Below are 23,728 nucleotides of genomic sequence, written 5' to 3'. Positions count from 1 at the left end.
TGTTAATTTCTTTATGACGCACATCTTTGCTTAGAAAATCGAAAACGAGGATGGTTTCGTTAGAACGAGTAAGCAAGAAACGGCTATAAGATGGGTCTTAGAGCCAGCAGTTGTGCTAAAAATTCCACTAAATTCATTATGAAATTTGTATTTTTTCGTCCAACATAAGGAGAGGACCGATATGGACCATTTTAGAAGTTAAACTAATTTTGGACAAAACATTAGGAGATCCAAAGTTTGGAACAAATTTGTTCAAGAGATATCGTGCATACCATTTAAGTGAAAATGTTTAAATATTCGGGGGAAGTACCGGTAGTTGTGGACCGGTATTGCCTATCTTCGAACAGAAACTAAATTTGGGCAAAATATGACGAAGGCCAATTTTCAGACCAAATCGGTTGACCAGTTCGACTAGACCGCTCGACTTTATCACCTCAGAACGCCGGACTTTTCTCAACTGGGAAAGCTTTTTAGAAAGTTCATCAATAACAGAAAGTTCATCAATTTCAGAAAGTTCATCAGTAACAGCTTCAGAGAACTGCCCAACGCTTCTGATGTTCGGGTAACAGAAAGGACTTTCTGGGACATCTTCACTGTTGCAGCTGCTCGCTATATCCTGCTGGGTGACTATCCGCAGTGAGACCAATGAGTGTGATGGGTTTCGTGGAGCCTTATAACATTAACGATATTGTAATAGCAAAAATTCTCACAAAACTGAATTTTGGTGGAGAGCTAGGGTTTGTCATTAGAAGCAATGTCCTAAAAGTCCCCATCAATCCCATGTGTGCAAAAACAGTTATTCGGGGTCAAAAATCAAAATTTATGGATTTTTTAGCTTTTCGGATTTTTTCTTGAAAACAGTGGGTCTAATCAAAAAGTAACTAAAGCAAATATGGTAGAAAGAACAATTCTCTACAATTCTGGTAATCGGAACCGATTACCACAAAGGGGATATAGTTTGAAAGCTTATGGAAATACCTAACACATGACGTTGTTTTTTTAACCGCCACATGATGTTCTTTCGCGGCTTACTTCTTCACATGTGTAATTTGACACTTATATCACGATATCTCAGGAATGGTCACTCCTATTGAAAAGTCATAAAGGTCGTTCTTGAGATAATTTGTAATCCTACAACTTTTACTTTAGTCGATTTTTTATAGGTCTTACCGTTTTTGAGAAAAATAGAAAAAAACTGAATAAGGCCACCAACAAATGATCTTGGACACTGAACAACTTCATTTGCACACATGGAATCGATAGGATCTTTTACGACGTTACTTCTAGCAAACCCTAGCTTTCCACCGAAATTCAGCTTTGTGTGAATTTTTGCTATTTCCCCCTTTTACGATGACACTGGATGTTTTGAAAAAAGTGCGCTAAATGTTTTAATCGTCAAGTCCCTAACCGCCAGCGCTTGAGTGCAGATAAGGAACCTCGTTTGGCCAGCAAATATAAGTGCAACGAGATGAAATAACATTTAAACATGTCAGAACTCCGACCACAGGCTGCCTCCTCATGTCATTAGTGGGACCATCTGCATGAGAAGACGAAGGTTCAGCACCGTAACAGAATGGCATGTTCTCGTTGCAGTATTTATTAGGCTCTAGCCAGCGACAAGGTGAGATGAAGGAACACGGATCTCAAGTCCTAAAAACACAGCACTAAGGGTGCGGATAAAGCGATAGAGATGACCGAAACGCTATGGTCTCTGGTCAATCCGGAATGAAAGAATCCGCTGCCGTGAATATCTTTGAATACGGTCCTCGTACAGCACCTGAAGAATGTACTCTGCTACTACAAACCACAGTAGTTTCGGCTCCATTACTTTGAGGATGGTGCAGCAGTCACTAGATTTATAGGGAAAATATTTATAATTGGGGTATTGATATTGGGGTACAGTCCCGCAGGACACACTGTACATTTTCAGATGATTTGCCAAACGTACTCAACTAACTCCTATAGCTTTGTGGTTATAGCTCATTGATGCCGTTATATTCACTGACATGGATATAGAACCGGAGATACATTAAGCTGAAAAACAAATGCATAATCTATAAATATAAAAGAGCAGTGAGGTGAGTGACTCGCTGACTGACTAATTCATCAACGCCCAAGCGAAAAGGCTGAAGCTAGAAACTTGAAAATTTTGAAATGTTGTTGGTGTGTAGGGGTGAGATAAGGCTGGGTTTTTGGAAATTCGAACTGGAAGGGTACGAAAAGGACTAAAAGATACTAACTATGGTACCTTTTGTAGTAGGCAAACGGGAAGAGCTTGAGTTCTGAAATTTGGAATGAGGGTCACTGATGGAGAGTTAGAAAGACGTACCAAATGGTATTAAAAATTCGAACTACAAGTGCACGAAAAGTACTAAAAGTTACTAAATTTAGTACCAATTCCATATTTTGAACGGATATAGCTAGAATCTTGAAATTTGGTGTGGGAATCGTTGTTGGGAAGTGGTGTTGATATACGGAAATGGTTTTGGAAATTCGTACTTACGTGTACGAAAAGTACTAAGTGGTACTGAATTTGGTATAATTTTGATTTCAGGATAGAGCTGGAATCCTGAAATTTGAAATTTTGTATTACTGTTAGAGTGTTGGGTTTAGATATGGATGTAGTTTTGGAAGACCGCCCTCATGTGTACGAAAAGTACTAAATGGTACTAAATTTGGTAGAATTTGGATTTGGGTGAATGGATAGAGCTGAAATCTTGAAATTTGGAATTATGATTAATGTTAGAGAGTAGGTTGAGATGTGGAGGTATTTTTAGAAATTCGTACTTATGTACATATGTGTACTAAAATTACTAAATTTGCTACAATTTGGATTTGGGTCAATGCGTAGAGCTGTAATCTTGATATTTGGAATTAAGATTACTGTTAGAGTGTAGAGCTGAGATATGGAGACAGTCATGGAAATTCATACCTATGTGTATGTACGAAAAGTACTAAGTGGTACTCAATATGCTCAATATGGTACAATTTGGATTTAGGTGAATGGACAGAGGTGGAATCTTGAAAATTGTAATTAGGATTACAGTTTGAGACTGAGCTATGGAGGTAGTTTTATGTGTACTAAATGGCACCAAATTTGGTAAAAATTGAATTTGGGTAAACGGATAGAGCTGGAATTTTGAAACTTCGAGTTAAGTGTAGAATTGAGATATGAATGTAGTTCCAGAAATTCTTATTTATGCGAAAGAAAAGTGCTAAATTGTACAAAATGTCATACTTTGTGGTATTTGCTAAAACTGGAATTATGAATTTTGGTATTAGTTGATATGTGGATGTGGAAATACGTACTATAAGTGTACGAAATGTACTAAATTACATAAAAGTGAACAAACAAATTTCCTAGCAGAGGCGACGGGACTAGCAAATAAGCGTGATGAGCTTCGTCGTACGAACGCTGAAGACCCAAGAGGGCTTACTCTTGAAGTCAATAGGCTAGGCGAACATAAGCGGAATAAGTGGCTAGATCACAGAATTTGGTCCAAATTATTATTGTGTAATGGTGTAGATCTGAAATTGTGAAATTCGGTATTAGGATAACAGTTGGCGTTTAGAGTGGAGATAAGGAGGAGGTTTAGGAAATTCCTACTTATGTATACGAGAAGTACTAAATACTACTATAAATGGTTTTGGGGAACAGATAGAGCTGGAAACGCGAATCTCAATTGGGATATAGGGATGTAAGTTTTAAAACTTATACTTATATTATATGTACTAAAATTACTAAATTTGCTACAATTTGGATTTGGGTCAATGGGTAGCGCTGTAAAACTACGTACTATAAGTGTACGAAATGTATTAAATTACACAGAAGTGAATGAACAAATTTCCTAGCAGAGGCGACGGGACTAGCAAATGAGCGTGATGAGCTTCGTCGTACGAACCCTGAAGACCCAAGAGGGCTAACTCTTGAAGTCAACAGGCTAGGCGAACATAAGCGGAAACGGTAGCTAGATCACAGAAAATTTTTATTGTGTAAAGGGGTAGATCTGAAATTGTGAAATTCGGTATTAGGATAACAGTTGGCGTTTAGAGTAGAGATAAGGGTAGGTTTTGGAAATTCGTACTTATGTATACGAGAAGTACTAAATAGTACTATAATGGTTTTGGGGGAATAGATAGAGCTGGAAATGGGAATCTCATTTGGGATATAGGGATGTAATTTTTGAGACTTAAACTTATATTATACTAGCAGACCCCGGTCCGCGTTGCTGGCCCGTCGTAATGAGTTTTAATTCAAAAGTAGGTATTTTCTACCTCACTTCTTCGGTCCATTGTCAAACCGAGAAGGATTTTACATTTATCAACAGATTTTGTCTGTAACCTTTCTTTTCTCTTACGGACTTTGTCGGATTTTTCGCCAATTTGTGCCTTTTAGGATTTATTATCGTCCATGTCACTGTCTTTATCCTAAAGAGATCTAATAATAAAAGTTAAAAAAATTATTAAATCGAATTCTCCCGCTAATTCAGACCTATATGTTTTAGCTTTTCGTGGCTGATGGACCGTTGAACCTCACCATTTAAGTACATTTGTAAATATATAGTTTTTCTTGATTGGGGGACAACCACCGTTGTCTCGAAAACTAATTTGTAACCTGATGCACTCATAAATTTAACAAATACACCGATTATAAAATAATAGGCCCCGAAATTCGTCTACAAATATATAGCATTTTGGACCAATAGTTTTGGAAAAATAATGTTTTAAAAAGAGTGGGCGTGGTCATAAGTTTTCAAGATATAACATATTAAAAAAAGTGGGCCTGGTCCGGTCCTACGGTGCACACAACTTCATTGCCTACCAAAATGTATGCTGAAACCGATATAATCATAAGTTTGGCTTATACATATAGTGTTTAACAGAAAGGCATGGGGAAGGTACCTCACAAAACAACGGCAAACATTGAGCTTTTGCTGCAAATTTTATGGAAATCCCTTCAGTAGTATTGGAGTTGTGACATACTAAAAAAACAGGCTTGGTCGGGCCTATAGGCCCCAAAGAAGTACCTAGATTGTAGATTAATCCGTAAATTTTTATTCCGATACATACATAATTTTTGCAAATATAACGTTTTTCGCATAGGGGAGGTACCCCGCCCCCTCTGGAATTCAATAAAATATGTAACCTGTTTTCGGAGGCGTGGTAAACTTTTCTTTCCAAAAAACCCAAGTTGGGTTATGACAGCATTTGATTTTTATTCATAAAGATAAGGTGTTTTTTTATATATGCCCTCTTCAAAATTCAAGAAAATATGCTTGTACATTCCCTGACATTTTCACGAATATCGATTCAGTAGTTTTGTAGATGTAACATATTTTAAAAAGTGGGTATGGCCAAGTCTGTGGTTCCTAAAAAAGTAGGTAAGGTCGGAGACACAACCACAATTGTCTCGCAAATTAACTTCCAAATAGATGCATTCGTAATTATTGTAAATATAACATTTTTAAAAAAGTAGGGTATAGGGGAAGTTCCCCGCCCTTTCCGAAATTCAACTGAATTTGTAGCCTATTTTAAGCGGGGACCATCTCTGTACATTCCCTGGCAATTTCAGGAAAATCGGTTCAGTGGTTTTTGTAGAAATGATAAAAATAGAAAATTTAAAAAATTGGGCGTAAAAGTGGGCATGGTCAAATTTTCTTTGCATAAAAACCCAGGTCGAAAATCGGTCCAGCCGTTTTCAACTGATTCAATTACCAACAAACGACAATTGAGTTTTATATATAAAGATATTTAAAAGTTTAGACAAATCGCGATTTTCTTGAAAATCCCCTGTAGATATAACCTAATTAGAAAGTGAGCGTTGTCGGATCTTAGGTCACAAAATAAGTACGTAAGTTTGGAGACACAATCGCCATTGACTCGCAAATAAATTCCCAAACCGATACATTCGTATTTGTTGCAAATATTGCATTTTTACAAAAATAGGGCATAGGGGAGGTACCCGCCCGATCCGAAAGTCAAAAAAATATGTAGACTATTTTTGTCGGGGACCAACCCTGTACATTCACTGAAAGTTTCAGGAAAATCGATTTAGTAGTTTCGTAGATATAACATATTTAAAAAAGTGGGCGTTGTCCAGTCTTAATGCCCCAAATAAGTACGTAAGGTCGGAGACACAATCGCCATTGACTCGGAAATTAATTTTCAAGGCGATACATTTGTAATTGTTGCAAATATTGCACTTTTACAAAAATAGGGCATAGGGGAGGTACCCCGCCCGATCCGAAATTCAACCAAATATGTAGCCTATTTTAACCGGGGGCCATCCCTTTACGTTCCCTGCAAATTTCAGGAAAATCTATTGAGTAGTTCCGTAGATATAACATATTTATAAAAGTGGGCGGAAAAGTGGGCGTGGCCAATTTTTCTTTGCATAAAAACCTAAACTGGACTATGACTAACATTTCCACAAAAAATTATCCAAATCGCTCTAGCCGTTTTCAACTGATTCAATTACCAACAAACGACAATTGAGTTTTATATATAAAGATGAACTAAATTTGGTTTGGTTTTGGTATTGCATTATAGGATAGAGCTAGAATTTCAAATCTTTGTTTAGGGTCAGGGGGTGTTTAGATAAGGAGCTTTTAAAATGCACACAAATTTTATGGTATGGAGGTCACTATGGGCTTAGTTATTGTGGTGGTGTTGCAAAAAACCTACTATAAGGCTACGAAAAGTACAAAATGGTACTAAATTTGGTGTTGGGTGTAGGAATGAAGCTGGAATTATATAGCTAGTGTACAAAAAGCACTAAAGTACAATAAACTTGGTATTGGGCTAATGAATAGAGCAGAAATTCTGATTTATTATTTATTTATTAGTTTTACTGTTAGAGGTTGCAGTACAATAAGTGTACTAGAAGTAGTAAATACATAATATTAAATATTGAAGCACTGGTATTGAACAAACCGATGAATAAAATTAGTTATGTTTTTCTTTTTATCTTTGTTCGGCTTCTTTTTCCAATAGTTCGGTGATGAAAAAAAGAAAAACTTAGATATCAAAGGTCAACAATAAAAACCATAATAAAAAATTAGTTATGAGAATCACTGTTGAGGTTGGATCAGAATGGTTATGAAAATCCGCACTTAAAATTTATGAAATTTTTCTACATATAATACCATCGGCAGAGCTAAAACTGTAAAATATGGATTTAAAAATTGTAATAAATAGGTTTCTAAATAATGCACTGAAATTAAATAGTCAAACGTGACGTATCTTTTCAACAAATTGTTTTTTTTTATTCTGAACATTTTAGTAATTCCATTTAAAAACATAGATCTGTGCGACAATTGCTTTACAAGAAGATTTTCACCCCCTGAGAACAAAAAGGCCTAAATTGAAATGTCTCGTAACATATATTGATTAAAGGTTTTCTACTCATTGGTATCAAAAATTACAGCTTCTTCGGATTAAACCGGGAAACCGGGACTCTGAACATTCAAAGTCCAAATTTGCATCTAATTGGACAATGTAGATTTGTTCTATTCGTACAATACCCGAGAGGTACAGTTCCGTTGGGGATATACGGAAACGTGCACTTCTATGGTAATTTTGTATACTAAAAAATATAAGTATCTATTCGGGTTCTAAAGGGGTACGAACAATACTTAAATGAAATTAAATATCAATTAATATAGGTAGTAGCAGTACAAAAAAAAAAAAAAAAATTCAGTGTTCACCATTTCCATATTGAATATTGTTTATTTGTATATTATTCCTCTTCCGCATACGAAGTAGCGGGCATTTATTTATAAAAAAAATATTAAACCTTTTAAAGAACATAATTCCCAAATCCTAAAGCGTAATGTCCCAATTTATTTTGGAGAATTTGCAGCCTAATATAGAAAGAGTATATAAGAGCTATCATACGTAACTACAGACTGTTGATAGAGAAATGCTTAGAAAGCTTGCTGATGCGGCAAGAGTGTTGGACAAAATGTCCCATGAGAGCAATGAAACTTTGGGTTATGGCTTCGGGATAGTAACCCACCCTATGGGAAAACGAAGAAAAGCGTGAATGAAATGTCTGCAAATCAGAATAATGCGAATCTTTATAAATAAACAATTTTGTGACTGTCGCGACCAATTAGCAAGGAATCAAATTTGTTATGTTGTTTTGGATTGATGCCCCACATGTTGGACATACGTTCGATCCAAGCATCAAATATCGATACAGATCACTACAAGCGAAAGATAGAATAAAATTCAAAAACGTCGATAACCTCTTAGTACAGATATCCTGGTACGAAGATAATGATAAACGGCCCATGCCAGAAGATAATATTATGATTATGTTAGGATAGAGATTAAATAGTATGAAAAATCCATTATTGCATAGATCCTGGATCCTAAATATATTCGTCTACTATAAGGCAACATTCGAAAACTCTAAAACGTCAATAAATTCTTCCTAACCTCAAGTGTTTTGAGTTGTCAAGAAGCCATCCTTATTTTACTCGAATTTGTGAGGCATTTCCTTTAATTCAGCGAACTTTAAATTCAAACCCAAAATATATAACCTTTGGACATGCCAAGCCATAAAATATTTTCGGCTGTTTTATTTTTCAAACCTCAACAGCTCATCGTAATTCATTCATTGAATTTGGCTCTTGGGCATAGAAAACTAAGTTAAAGAGATGATCTTCATGGTTATGGTGATGCAAAAAACTCACACAATAATAATGACGATGATGATGCTAATCATCATCATCATGGTAATGGAATTACGTATAAATATTTATGTGTACATTAGACCTCTCTCCCCATCCAATAACATTATATTGGCATTTGTTAACTGAAGGTTAACTTTCCGGTATAAAAGTCCATACGTCTGTGCTATGTCTGTCTTCATGCCTGCCTGTCGAAATGCAGCTTACCTCCTGCTATCCAGACAGTCAGGTTGATTCATTGATCTTTTTTATGTTGACTGTTTGACGTACCTACTGTCTCGCTGACTCTCTGTCTGTCCGTCTGATTTAAGGCTTCTGACGTGGCTTTGTTTATTTGACAGACTTTTTTTACTTTCCATTTTATTTTCGCTTTTGTTGAGAGACAGACAAAAACAAAGGCAAATGGTTTTCAAGTGCAAGGCAACGAAAGAAATTAAAATCAAAAAGGGTTATCGTATTAGAAGTGAATATTTGTGGGGTTGAATAAACACTTCGGATGACCAGAATATAGAAGACACCTTAAACAAGATGGATAAATCTTCTCATAGAAGACAAATAGGTCTTCTCATAGAAGATCAATAGTTCTTCTCAGAGAAGAGCAATAACTCTTTTCTTAACAGGCCAACAGATTTTTTTTCGTAGAAAAATTCAGACCAAAGGTCTGACTACTTTTTTCTATAGCCAAAAAAATTCAGACCAAAGGTCTGACCACTTTTTTCTATAGAAAAAAATTCAGACCAAAGGTCTGACCACTTTTTTCTATAGAAAAAAATTCAGACCAAAGGTCTGACCACTTTTTCTATAGAAAAAAAATCAGACCACAGGTCTGACCATTTTTTTCTATAAAAAAAAATTCAGACCAAAGGTCTGACCATTTTTTTCTATAAAAAAAAAAATTCAGACCAAAGGTCTGACCATTTTTTTCTATAAAAAAAAAATTCAGACCAAAGGTGTGACCATTTTTTTCTATAGAAAAAAATTCAGACCAAAGGTCTGACCACTTTTTTCTATAGAAAAAAATTCAGACCAAAGGTCTGACCACTTTTTTCTATAGAAAAAAATTCAGACCAAAGGTCTGACCACTTTTTTCTATAAAAAAAAATTCAGACCAAAGGTCTGACCACTTTTTTCTATAGAAAAAAATTCAGACCAAAGGTCTGACCACTTTCTTCTATAGAAAAAATTCAGACCAAAGGTCTGACCACTTTTTTCTATAGAAAAAAATTCAGACCAACGGTCTGACCACTTTTTTCTATAGAAAAAAATTCAGACCAACGGTCTGACCACTTTTTTTCTATAGAAAAAAATTCAGACCAAAGGTCTGACCATTTTTTTCTATAAAAAAAATTCAGACCAAAGGTCTGACCATTTTTTTCTATAGAAAAAATTCAGACCAAAGGTCTGACCACTTTTTTCTAAAGAAAAAAATTCAGACCAAAGGTATGACCACTTTTTTCTATAGAAAAAAATTCAGACCAAAGGTCTGACCACTTTTTTCTATAGAAAAACATTCAGACCAAAGGTCTGACCACTTTTTTCTATAGAAAAAAATTCAGACCAAAGGTCTGACCACTTTTTTCTATAGAAAAAAATTCAGACCAAAGGTCTGACCACTTTTTTTCTATAGAAAAAAATTCAGACCAAAGGTCTGACCACTTTTTTTCTATAGAAAAAAATTCAGACTAAGGTCTGACCATTTTTTTCTATAAAAAAAAATTCAGACCAAAGGTCTGACCATTTTTTTCTATAAAAAAAAATTCAGACCAAAGGTCTGACCATTTTTTTCTATAGAAAAAATTCAGACCAAAGGTCTGACCATTTTTTTCTATAGAAAAAATTCAGACCAAAGGTCTGACCACTTTTTTCTAAAGAAAAAAATTCAGACCAAAGGTCTGACCACTTTTTTCTATAGAAAAAAATTCAGACCAAAGGTCTGACCACTTTTTTCTATAGAAAAAAATTCAGACCAAAGGTCTGACCACTTTTTTCTATAGAAAAAAATTCAGACCAAAGGTCTGACCACTTTTTTCTATAGAAAAAAATTCAGACCAAAGGTCTGACCACTTTTTTTCTATAGAAAAAAATTCAGACCAAAGGTCTGACCACTTTTTTTCTATAGAAAAAAATTCAGACCAAAGGTCTGACCACTTTTTTTTCTATAGAAAAAAATTCAGACCAAAGGTCTAACCACTTTTTTTCTATAGAAAAAAATTCAGACCAAAGGTCTGACCACTTTTTTCTATAGAAAAAAATTCAAACCAAAGGTCTGACCACTTTTTTTCTATAGAAAAAAATTCAGACCAAAGGTCTGACCACTTTTTTTCTATAGAAAAAAATTCAGACCAAAGGTCTGACCACTTTTTTTCTATAGAAAAAAATTCAGACCAAAGGTCTGACCACTTTTTTTCTATAGAAAAAAATTCAGACCAAAGGTCTGACCACTTTTTTTCTATAGAAAAAAATTCAGACCAAAGGTCCGACCACTTTTTTTCTATAGAAAAAAATTCAGACCAAAGGTCCGACCACTTTTTTTCTATAGAAAAAAATTCAGACCAAAGGTCCGACCACTTTTTTTCTATAGAAAAAAATTCAGACCAAAGGTCCGACCACTTTTTTTCTATAGAAAAAAATTCAGACCAAAGGTCTGACCACTTTTTTTCTATAGAAAAAAATTCAGACCAAAGGTCTGACCACTTTTTTTCTATAGAAAAAAATTCAGACCAAAGGTCTGACCACTTTTTTTCTATAGAAAAAAATTCAGACCAAAGGTCTGACCACTTTTTTTCTATAGAAAAAAATTCAGACCAAAGGTCTGACCACTTTTTTTCTATAGAAAAAAATTCAGACCAAAGGTCTGACCACTTTTTTTCTATAGAAAAAAATTCAGACCAAAGGTCTGACCACTTTTTTTCTATAGAAAAAAATTCAGACCAAAGGTCTGACCACTTTTTTTCTATAGAAAAAAATTCAGACCAAAGGTCTGACCACTTTTTTTCTATAGAAAAAAATTCAGACCAAAGGTCTGACCACTTTTTTTCTATAGAAAAAAATCCAGACCAAAGGTCTGACCACTTTTTGTCTATAGAAAAAAATTCAGACCAAAGGTCTGACCACTTTTTTTCTATAGAAAAAAATTCAGACCAAAGGTCTGACTACTTTTTTCTATAGAAAAAAATTCAGACCAAAGGTCTGACTGTCTATAGAAAAAGTTCTGACTACTTTTTTCTATAGAAAAAAATTCAGACCAAAGGTCTGACTACTTTTTTTTATAGAAAAAAAATCAGACTAAAGGTCTGACTACTTTTTTCTATAGAAAAAAATTCAGACCAAAGGTCTGACTACTTTTTTCTATAGAAAAAAATTCAGACCAAAGGTCTGACTACTTTTTTCTATAGAAAAAAATTCAGACCAAAGGTCTGACTACTTTTTTCTATAGAAAAAAATTCAGACCAAAGGTCTGACTACTTTTTTCTATAGAAAAAAATTCAGACCAAAGGTCTGACTGTCTATAGAAAAAGGTCTGACTACTTTTTTCTATAGAAAAAAATTCAGACCAAAGGTCTGACTACTTTTTTCTATAGAAAAAAAATCAGACTAAAGGTCTGACTACTTTTTTGCTATAGAAAAAAATTCAGACCAAAGGTCTGACTACTTTTTTTCTATAGCCAAAAAAATTCAGACCAAAGGTCTGACCACTTTTTTCTATAGCCAAAAAAATTCAGACCAAAGGTCTGACCACTTTTTTCTAAAGAAAAAAATTCAGACTAAAGGTCTGACCACTTTTTTCTAAAGAAAAAAATTCAGACCAAAGGTCTGACCACTTTTTTCTATAGAAAAAAATTCAGACCAAAGGTCTGACCACTTTTTTCTATAGAAAAAAATTCAGACCAAAGATCTGACCACTTTTTTCTATAGAAAAAAATTCAGACCAAAGGTCTGACCACTTTTTTTCTATAGAAAAAAATTCAGACCAAAGGTCTGACCACTTTTTTTCTATAGAAAAAAATTCAGACCAAAGGTCTGACCACTTTTTTTCTATAGAAAAAAATTCAGACCAAAGGTCTGACCACTTTTTTTCTATAGAAAAAAATTCAGACCAAAGGTCTGACCACTTTTTTTCTATAGAAAAAAATCCAGACCAAAGGTCTGACCACTTTTTGTCTATAGAAAAAAATTCAGACCAAAGGTCTGACCACTTTTTTTCTATAGAAAAAAATTCAGACCAAAGGTCTGACTACTTTTTTCTATAGAAAAAAATTCAGACCAAAGGTCTGACTGTCTATAGAAAAAGTTCTGACTACTTTTTTCTATAGAAAAAAATTCAGACCAAAGGTCTGACTACTTTTTTTTATAGAAAAAAAATCAGACTAAAGGTCTGACTACTTTTTTCTATAGAAAAAAATTCAGACCAAAGGTCTGACTACTTTTTTCTATAGAAAAAAATTCAGACCAAAGGTCTGACTACTTTTTTCTATAGAAAAAAATTCAGACCAAAGGTCTGACTACTTTTTTCTATAGAAAAAAATTCAGACCAAAGGTCTGACTGTCTATAGAAAAAGGTCTGACTACTTTTTTCTATAGAAAAAAATTCAGACCAAAGGTCTGACTACTTTTTTCTATAGAAAAAAAATCAGACTAAAGGTCTGACTACTTTTTTGCTATAGAAAAAAATTCAGACCAAAGGTCTGACTACTTTTTTTCTATAGCCAAAAAAATTCAGACCAAAGGTCTGACCACTTTTTTCTATAGCCAAAAAAATTCAGACCAAAGGTCTGACCACTTTTTTCTAAAGAAAAAAATTCAGACTAAAGGTCTGACCACTTTTTTCTAAAGAAAAAAATTCAGACCAAAGGTCTGACCACTTTTTTCTATAGAAAAAAATTCAGACCAAAGGTCTGACCACTTTTTTCTATAGAAAAAAATTCAGACCAAAGATCTGACCACTTTTTTCTATAGAAAAAAATTCAGACCAAAGATCTGACCACTTTTTTCTATAGAAAAAAATTCAGACCAAAGGTCTGACCACTTTTTTCTATAGAAAAAAATTCAGACCAAAGGTCTGACCACTTTTTTCTATAGAAAAAAATTCAGACCAAAGGTCTGACCACTTTTTTCTATAGAAAAAAATTCAGACCAAAGGTCTGACCACTTTTTTCTATAGAAAAAAATTCAGACCAAAGGTCTGACCACTTTTTTCTATAGAAAAAAATTCAGACCAAAGGTCTGACCACTTTTTTCTATAGAAAAAAATTCAGACCAAAGGTCTGACCACTTTTTTCTATAGAAAAAAATTCAGACCAAAGGTCTGACCACTTTTTTCTATAGAAAAAAATTCAGACCAAAGGTCTGACCACTTTTTTCTATAGAAAAAAATTCAGACCAGAGGTCTGACCACTTTTTTCTATAGAAAAAAATTCAGACCAAAGGTCTGACCACTTTTTTCTATAGAAAAAAATTCAGACCAAAGGTCTGACCACTTTTTTCTATAGAAAAAAATTCAGACCAAAGGTCTGGCCACTTTTTTCTATAGAAAAAAATTCAGACCAAAGGTCTGACCACTTTTTTCTATAGAAAAATATTCAGACCAAAGGTCTGACCACTTTTTTTCTATAGAAAAAAATTAAGACCAAATTCAGAAAAAAATTCAGACCAAAGGTCTGACCACTTTTTTTCTATAGAAAAAAATTCAGACCAAAGGTCTGACCACTTTTTTTCTATAGAAAAAAATTCAGACCAAAGGTCTGACCACTTTTTTTCTATAGAAAAAAATTCAGACCAAAGGTCTGACCACTTTTTTTCTATAGAAAAAAATTCAGACCAAAGGTCTGACCACTTTTTTTCTATAGAAAAAAATTCAGACCAAAGGTCTGACCACTTTTTTTCTATAGAAAAAAATTCAGACCAAAGGTCTGACCACTTTTTTTCTATAGAAAAAAATTCAGACCAAAGGTCTGACCACTTTTTTTCTATAGAAAAAAATTCAGACCAAAGGTCTGACCACTTTCTTTCTATAGAAAAAAATTCAGACCAAAGGTCTGACCACTTTTTTTCTATAGAAAAAAATTCAGACCAAAGGTCTGACCACTTTTTTTCTATAGAAAAAAATTCAGACCAAAGGTCTGACCACTTTTTTTCTATAGAAAAAAATTCAGACCAAAGGTCTGACCACTTTTTTTCTATAGAAAAAAATTCAGACCAAAGGTCTGACTACTTTTTTCTATAGAAAAAAATTCAGACCAATGGTCTGACTACTTTTTTCTATAGAAAAAAATTCAGACCAAAGGTCTGACTGTCTATAGAAAAAGGTCTGACTACTTTTTTCTATAGAAAAAAATTCAGACCAAAGGTCAGACTACTTTTTTTCTATAGAAAAAAAATCAGACTAAAGGTCTGACTACTTTTTTGATATAGAAAAAAATTCAGACCAAAGGTCTGACTACTTATTCTATAGAAAAAAATTCAGACCAAAGGTCTGACTACTTTTTCCTATAGAAAAAAATTCAGACCAAAGGTCTGCCTACTTTTTTCTATAGAAAAAAATTCAGACCAAACGTTTGACTACTTTTTTCTATAGAAAAAATTCAGACCAAAGGTCTGCCTACTTTTTTCTATAGAAAAAAATTCAGACCAAAGTTCTGACTACTTTTTTTCTATAGAAAAAAAATTCAGACCAAAGTCTGACTACTTTTTTCTATAGAAAAAAAATTCAGACCAAAGGTCTGACTACTTTTTTCTATAGAAAAAATTCAGACCAAAGGTCTGACTACTTTTTTCTATAGAAAAAAAATTCAGACCAAAGGTCTGACTACTTTTTTCTATAGAAAAAATTCAGACCAAAGGTCTGACTACTTTTTTCTATAGAAAAAAATTCAGACCAAAGGTCTGACTACTTTTTTCTGTAGAAACAACTCAGACCAAAGGTCTGACTACTTTTTTCTATAGAAAAAAATTCAGACCAAAGGTCTTACTACTTTTTTCTATAGAAAAAAAATTCAGACCAAAGGTCTGACTACTTTTTTCTATAGAAAAAAATTCAGACCAAAGGTCTGACTACTTTTTTCTATAGAAAAAAATTCAGACCAAAGGTCTGACTACTTTTTTCTATAGAAAAAAATTCAGACCAAAGGTCTGACTACTTTTTTCTATAGAAAAAAATTCAGACCAAAGGTCTGACTACTTTTTTCTATAGAAAAAAATTCAGACCAAAGGTCTGACTACTTTTTTCTATAGAAAAAAATTCAGACCAAAGGTCTGACTACTTTTTTCTATAGAAAAAAATTCAGACCAAAGGTCTGACTACTTTTTTCTATAGAAAAAATTCAGACCAAAGGTCTGACTACTTTTTTTTTATAGAAAAAAATTCAGACCAAAGGTCTGACTACTTTTTGTTCTCATAGAATCCAAATAGGTTACAGAAGACCAATGGATCGTCTCATAAAAAACCAATAGGACTTCTCATAGAAGATCAAAAGTTCTCCTCACAGATGATCATATACAGACCTTCCAGGAAAAGACTATTGTTAAAATATATTACTTATCCCATTTCTCCCTAACAACGGCCAGTGCCGTTTTTCTCCATAAATTTATGTGTGCCTGCATTATTGCATTATTTGTTATTTTATTTCTTTATTGCAGTATCTTCAAAGTGATTCTAAGAATTTATCAATGGCCGTGAATCCATTGCCAGCACTCCAGCATACCTTGGGCAACATAATGAACGACTTGGTGTTTGGCATCACATATGCACGCGATGATGTCACTTGGCGTTATTTGCAGGAGCTGCAGGAAACGGGCGTTAAACTAATCGGTGTTTCAGGGGTAGTCAATTTTCTGCCATTCTTAAGGTGAGTCAGCCAAGCAGCGTCAACAACTGTAAAATAAGCGAAAGTGATGCATTGCAGCAGGCACTGGTAGGTAGATAGAACGAGAAACAATAACTTATGTCCAAAAAGGAACAAGGAAAAGAAAAATTGACTTGAAAAAAAACTGCATGCTGCACTGCAACACACTTTGGTTAATAAATAAAAAGTAAAAGTCTAACACAGACCTCACATATTATTTATCCCTTCCCTTTTCTCTCTCTTCTCCTCCTTCTTTTAAAGATTTTTACCCTCGAATCACCGTAACATAAAATATGTACTCGATGGTAAAGCCAAAACGCATCAAATCTATGATGATATTGTACGCAAATGTGAGGAAAAATTAAAAAAGCGAAAATTCAATACCACCAAAGAGTCCCTGAAGAATACATGCATTTTGGAATTCTTCTTGGAACAAAGAGAAGAATTGAAAAATCATGTTGATCTCTATCATCGTTCGAAATATGATGAATATTTTTGCCCACAACAATTGCGCCATTTGTTGGCCGATTTGTTTGGTGCCGGTGTTGATACAACTTTGACGACTTTAAGATGGTTTATTATCTACATGGCCAAGGAGCAGGAGGCACAAAAGCAGTTGAGAGAGGTAAGTTTACTTATAATTATAATTATTTTTTATACATTTGCACTAGAATTGTGGGAAGTAAAAACTTTCCGAAAAAAAAGGGATCTGCAACAGCAATAAACAACGTTGTGGTTATAAGGATATGCTGTTGTTATCTGAAAGTGGTATTAAAGTCCTTAGGTTAGGATAAGTTAAATGACACGTAATCGACGGTCACTCCACTCGGAGACCTTATGGTCCATTATGTTCATCCTGGTGAGGAGGGGATGTTGCTGAAAGGAGAGAATTAGAAAATGATATTGTGGAAGAAAGGGAAATATTTAGGGGGATAAAATTAAAATAGAAATTTAGTAATAAAGCTTAATTGTTTAGTGTGGTACTGAAAATTTTTCTTGTTGCAGTCATTTCAGACCCTTAGCAAAACGAAGAAGACTTTTTGGTTCGGTCTCACAGAAGGTTGAGAGAGACTGGATCGTGTGTTCACCCGTGATTTGTTATGTATTGTTCGAGATCCGAGGTTTTCGTCTCACGCTTTAATCCACGCCAGCGCTCCGAACTTTCACACTCTATTCGAATTCGATCGGGAGTATTCCTGCGAGTATGCCACTCGAAAGTGCGCATATTATTTGTTCGTTCTAAATACTCTTGTCGAGTACTCTTTTAATTTTTGTCGCTTACAATACATTCCGCGGTTTTATCTTCGTGGCTCAAAGGAGTGTAAAGTAAATTTTTGTACTCCCACTCGTGAGTAAAATCCGGGAAATCTGAACTCTGATCCAAATACACGTGGTTGATCGGACTTGATGTTATTTTCGCACTAAGGTACATGAAATACCATTTTACAGTTTTCTTCCCCCGATTCGGAGAAAGCTCATTCGATCGACTTGACCACTTACTTAGCTGGCCCTTTACAGAACATTTGTTCCATAAGCCGAACTAAGAAAAAAACTCCGTTGCTTTATTTTACCAATCTGGAATATCTTGCTGATGCCCACACCTTATCATCGTGTCGCCTCCGGTTTTGAACAGCTTGGTTTGTAGGCCATCGGCTTCTGCTGCCTTAGTATTTTTCAGCCAGCTCTGGCTGTGGGTCCATCTGTAGTTGTAGGAACTTGGCTGCTTCGATGGGATTCTGGGCAGATGTTTTGCACGGTGTCATCGATCCTTGCTCTATGGGAATTCAGTTGGATGTACCATACCGTAGTTGAGCCAAAACTACTCTGGTTTGTCGTGGCAGCTGACGCTCCTCAGCTGCCATAAATGGGGTATGTTTTCCGAGGCGACTTCATCCGTGTTCAAACCTGCTTGATACGTTTGTTGATCTAGGGGTTGTCTCTTGTAACGTTGGACCTCTCTTTCTAGATCGTGGAGACACTCCTGACATGTGTGGAGTTTTTACCCACCATATAGTGATAAGGATGGCTCTCACGGTACCACCCGAACAAGTACTGCAATGAAAGCATGCCATTGTGTAGCTGTACTGGGAGAATATTTGCCTCCTCATGTAGATGGTCCACTGAAGACATGAGGATACACCCTGTTGCAGATCTCAGTGCGTCATTCTCACAGGTTGGAATATTTTCCATCGCGTAGCTTACCAAAGACCGACCTATTGCGTTATATGTGGCCAACAGGGATTCCTTATCTGCATCCCAAGTGCTGCCGGCTAGGGACTTAAGGACATGGGACCTATATCTCAGTTTGTCGTAGATAAATGTGGCATGGGCGGACGACATGAAAATGCTGCCGAATGTGACCCCTAGAACTTTGGGGTTGCTTGTGGTCGGAATTCTGCTACCATTTACCATCTTATTCAGCTCTGTTCTCACCTTTGTGGAAATTTGCATATTCCTCGCGGAAGCAGGCGGAAAGATCAGTCAAATAGGGGTTCAGCCTTTCACAAATGACATTCGGGAAGGTATCTGATGCCAAGATCGTACATCTGGAGGCGGTGGAAGACGGGAGAGGTAGCGGTTAAACAGTTCCGGAGATATCACCCCGCCTTCGGGCCTGGACTTATTTTTCCTGAATTCCACCTAGGACTGGGGTTCATACATATAACTTATTATCCAACGCTTCAACTTGACCTGGAATAGTCTGCTCGATGTCCTCAAACAACATGGAGTCCTTTACTGTTTAAAAGGTTTTTGATAATTCAAGCGCCACCATCACTATTATATCACCCGGCTTGCTCTAGTTGAGTCCTCGACTAATATGTGTGGAGATGGCGTGCAGCGATGTTGTCGTGCTGTGAAGATCTGTAACTGGATAGCTATTTCTGACGCTGGGGAGGACAAAAGCCTCAAGGGTCTATGCTACCTTTGCTAGCATGCTGTCTTCAGTAGCGGGACAAACCAACTTTCTAAATTTCAGGAACGATGTGGGTGACAAGTTACAGGTTGAGAGCTTTAGTGAGATACTTGATTGCCGGCACACAGATTTTTCAGCTTTTGATGATTTAACGTTCCTGATGACGGTCGCATCATGATCCATTATAAATTGTGGTGCTTTATTTTCGGCAGGAAGAGATATAATGCACAATCACTCCCGGAGTGCTCGACACACTGTCGATTAAAATAACATGCGCACCTTTCGGATCAGGGCTCCAGGGTTCGAGAGTAACTGAACCGTTGTCCACAATGCACTTATTCCGGCTCCAATGTTGCAACTTTTCAGATGATTTAACCACTTGTTCCGCTAATGCTCATCACGCATCTGCTGTGTATTTTGGCCTCACTTGATGTATTCGACCAGCAGCTATATGGCAAGCGGCTGCAGTAGTGATGATGTCTCAAAACTTCCTCTCTTAGTGAAATCTCTGAAGCTCGGCTAATTAGCTTTTCCATGATTGATTAAAGTGCGGCGTTCAGAGGTCATGAAGACGATAGGTCTTCTGATGGAGGCAATTATAGAGATATGGTCGGATCCAAGAGAAACGACCGGTTGGCAGGTAGCTTCATTTGTCAAACCAGGTGACATAATGGTTATGTCTGGCGAACTGTGTTACTCTCTGCAAATTCTGGTAGGGGCGTCCTAATTGACCGTGCAAAACGTAGAGCTATCAATCTGCTCAGCCAACACCATACCCATCCGAGGACCGAATGCCTCAACGCGTGATGAGAATTACAGTCTCCCAATATCAGACGATTATGACTTTCCATAAGTTGGCACCCATACGCTGGAGCACCCACCCCCTAGATCCTACGAAACAGTTCATTTGTATGCAAAAAATTATAAATATTACGAAAAAAAACATGCGGACAGATAGACATTTGAACATGCCGACAAAAATGTGGATTAGTATTAAAGTTCAAAAATGTTGCGGAGGAGCTACTTGAAATAATGGACCGACATAGTCCATTATGGAAGTGGATCTTATTTTGCGACTCATATTTTCGATAGATTTCAGTGGGTCATCGTATAAGTTTTGGACCAGTATGGCAGGAAGCATGGACTTGTCCACGGATAACATAATACCTCCTTAAACAGGACCACAACGAACAGCATCGGTTACATTTCCAAAGGATCTTCGATCTGCACTTAGACACAAATGTTGAACTCTAAGGAGAGAACCGATATGGACCATTTTAGATCTTAAACTAAATTGGGAGATCCAAAGTTTGGACCAAATTAGTTGCCCCGTTCAAGACATATCGGCCATACCATTTCAGTGGCATTTTTTAAATATTGGGGGAAGTACCGGAAGTTGTGGACCGGCATTGCCCATCTTCGAACTAAAGCTATGTTTTGACAAAATATGTCGAAGGCCAAATTTTGGACATCGGTTGATCAGTTCGAAAGTAATTGTGCTCTCCAGCCCCTACATATGGTGCTATAGGGATTTTTTAACACCTTTGGGGTGTTTCCTAAGAAGTTTGGACTTGCCCCTGAAACCAACTTTTACTGCCGAAATTTTGTGTGAGAGGTATCCGAAGGAGTGGACAAGTATAGTCCATAATCGAACCTGATATATATCTGGTAGATATATTAGGATGTGTAAAGTATGGACCAAATCGGTCACTCTCAGAGTTATCTTGAGCACAGTTTTTCCGAATATTTTTGAACTTTTGTGTGGGAGGTACCTAAGTAGTGGACCGAAATTTTATACAGAATAGGCTGTTCCGATCGATTTGTGCGGGAGTCCATATTGGAACCCCATCTAATCTGGTAGAAATTTCACGATGTGCAAAGCATTGACAAACTCGGATACTCTCTTCAAGAGGTATCGTGCGCACAAATTTACCGAACATTTTCGAACTTTTGTGGAGGAGGTACCTGAAGGAGTGGACCGATATGGCTTACGGTTGATTATCGTGCGCTCCAGCCAGACAGACAGACGGATGCACATGGCTAAATCAACTCCAAATTGTCTGAAACGGATTTCGTCCAAACACACATGGGATTTGAAACCATCATTTCGACGAGGCACATTTTGCCCGTATGAAAGTGTATATACCCTGGTTAGCATTTATGTTGAGGGTATGAAAAGGACGCATTTTCAGCGATTGGAACAACAACGGTGCTGCGTGTGCGGCTGCTGTTTGGGAAACTGCGGGGAATTCGCGTATTCTGCTGACGACTCACTGGGCACGGTGCTCTTGAAGCAACTTTAAATGGAAGGTGCTTCCACCTGGAAAGTTTTTTCGGATTCTGAAACTATAATGTTCATAGATGAGCAAAATCAAAAAACGAAAAAAAATGCAGGAGCGCTTTTTAAATAAATCGCGATTAAAGTTGGTATTTTTAGGGGTACTTTAGGTTTTCACGATTTTGCTTGGAAAATGCATGTCCTATCGGAATAAAACTTAAAGAAAATTTGTAGCTATGAAAGTTCTCTACAAGAATGACCTTTATGGTATTTTCGCAGGTTTTACCGTTTTTGAGATATAGAAGTTCAGATCAATCATTCAGATTTTTTCTCCGGTCTTCAGTATTTTGCTTGAAAAAAGCAAGTCCTATCGGAATGGGACTAAAGAAAATGTTGTAGCAGTGAAAACTCTCTAGAAGATTTTCTTTCGTATCTTTTTCCTAGGTTGTACCATTTTTGAGATATATAAGTTTATGTTGGGAAATTGTAGTCATGACACTGTTTTATAAGGAGACGATACAGTCAGTGCATTGTCCCAATGTGAACATCTATATCTCAAAAACGGTAAAACCTACGAAAATATTATGTAGGCCGATCTTGTACAGAATTTTCACAGCTACAACAGTTTTTTAGTTCGATTTCGATAGGACATGCGGTTTCCAAGCAAAATCGTGACAATCTAAAAAACCTCTAAAAATATAAACTTGAATCGCTATTTATTAAAAAAGCGCTCCGGCGATCTTTTTTGTTTTTTGATTTTTCTCTTCTATGAACATTGTAGTTTCTGAATCCGCAAAAACTTTCCAGGTGGAAGCACCTTCCATTTAAAGTTGCTTCAAGAGCACCGTGTGGGGGCTGTGTTCACGCAGCATGCAACAACATAGCCGCTGTCGTAGTCCCTCACATGGGCGAGCCCAGAAGAACCCTTGAGATCCATTACATCTCACTGAAGTTTGGGTGGGGTGGATGCGGATGTGGCATATTGATTCCTCCGTCCCGGAACGGACCAAAAGAATCCAGAGCAGGCATTCCAGGATATGCTGCTCCCAACATAGAAAAACAATACAAATACAAACATATGTACACTGAGGTGTTTTGTATGGTTCCGGGTGAATTCGGTGCGAAAGAGCCCACTTCCAAGAGACTGTCCTTTCTTTATAGGTTTCCTTTTGTGTTCATAGGGTCTTTGTACACAACATAGTGCAACTGTTAGTTTATAACAACCCAGAAATAAATAAAACACATTGACAATTTTGTTTTTTCTAAAACTATTATTTTTCTTCTCTATTTTATTTCAGCATTTACAAAAACTACCCAAAGACAATGTAACTCTAAGCGATCTAGAAGAAATCGACTACTTGCGGGCCTGTATATCCGAAGTACAACGCATACGCTCCGTTCTGCCTCTGGGTATACCACACGGCACTAAATGGAATGTTAATGTCAATGGTTATGGTATACCAAAAAATTCCATGATCTTACCACTACAATGGGCCATACATATGGATGAAAAATTGTGGCCAGAACCAGAGGAGTACAATCCACAACGGTTTCTCAACGAAGATGGAGTGTATCAACAGTCGCCCAACTTCATACCTTATCAGACAGGAAAACGTATGTGTCTAGGTGAAGATTTGGCACGAATGATGTTACTGCTCTTCGCTGGAGTCCTCATGAGAAATTTCGAATTCCATTTAAGTGGCGAAGATAAGGATAATCTCGAAGATATATTCGAAGGTGAATGTGGCATAACACTGACACCCAAACAGTACAAAGTTGTGTTGAAGGAAATTAAATAAAAATGCATTAGATTTTTTTGTTTAAATTTTATGTAATTTTTTTCTTTCTTTCAAAAAAACATATGTATTTAGATATATTTTTAGAAAATATTGGTAATTTTTTTAGATTTTTTATGTTTTTTTCAATTTTTACTTAAGACAAGATTTTGTAGAACTTATTTGCTAATAAAAATAAAATAAAAAAATAATTAATTACTATT

At 35.9% G+C, this 23,728-nt stretch overlaps 1 protein-coding gene across 2 annotated transcripts in view; it reads left to right on the top strand.

Moving 5' to 3' along the window:
* The window catches only part of phtm (cytochrome P450 enzyme phantom), a 34,156-nt gene extending 10,602 nt beyond the window's left edge, over positions 1 to 23,554 (top strand). For both annotated transcript variants that reach the window (XM_073977266.1, XM_073977267.1), the window contains exons 5-7: positions 16,332 to 16,540; positions 16,799 to 17,162; positions 23,028 to 23,554. In XM_073977266.1, the coding sequence (XP_073833367.1) occupies positions 16,332 to 16,540; positions 16,799 to 17,162; positions 23,028 to 23,528 (1,074 nt within the window). In that variant the 3' untranslated portion in view covers positions 23,529 to 23,554. The remainder of the gene's footprint in view (positions 1 to 16,331; positions 16,541 to 16,798; positions 17,163 to 23,027) is intronic.
* Positions 23,555 to 23,728: the final 174 nt, after the last annotated feature.

The sequence above is a fragment of the Musca autumnalis genome, unplaced genomic scaffold, assembly GCF_047663935.1.
Source record: "Musca autumnalis isolate F117 unplaced genomic scaffold, ASM4766393v1 scaffold_3, whole genome shotgun sequence".
Classification (NCBI taxonomy): Eukaryota; Metazoa; Arthropoda; class Insecta; order Diptera; family Muscidae; genus Musca; species Musca autumnalis.
The sequence above is the reverse complement of the archived record's forward strand: the minus strand, read 5'-3'. Positions and strand labels throughout refer to the sequence as shown.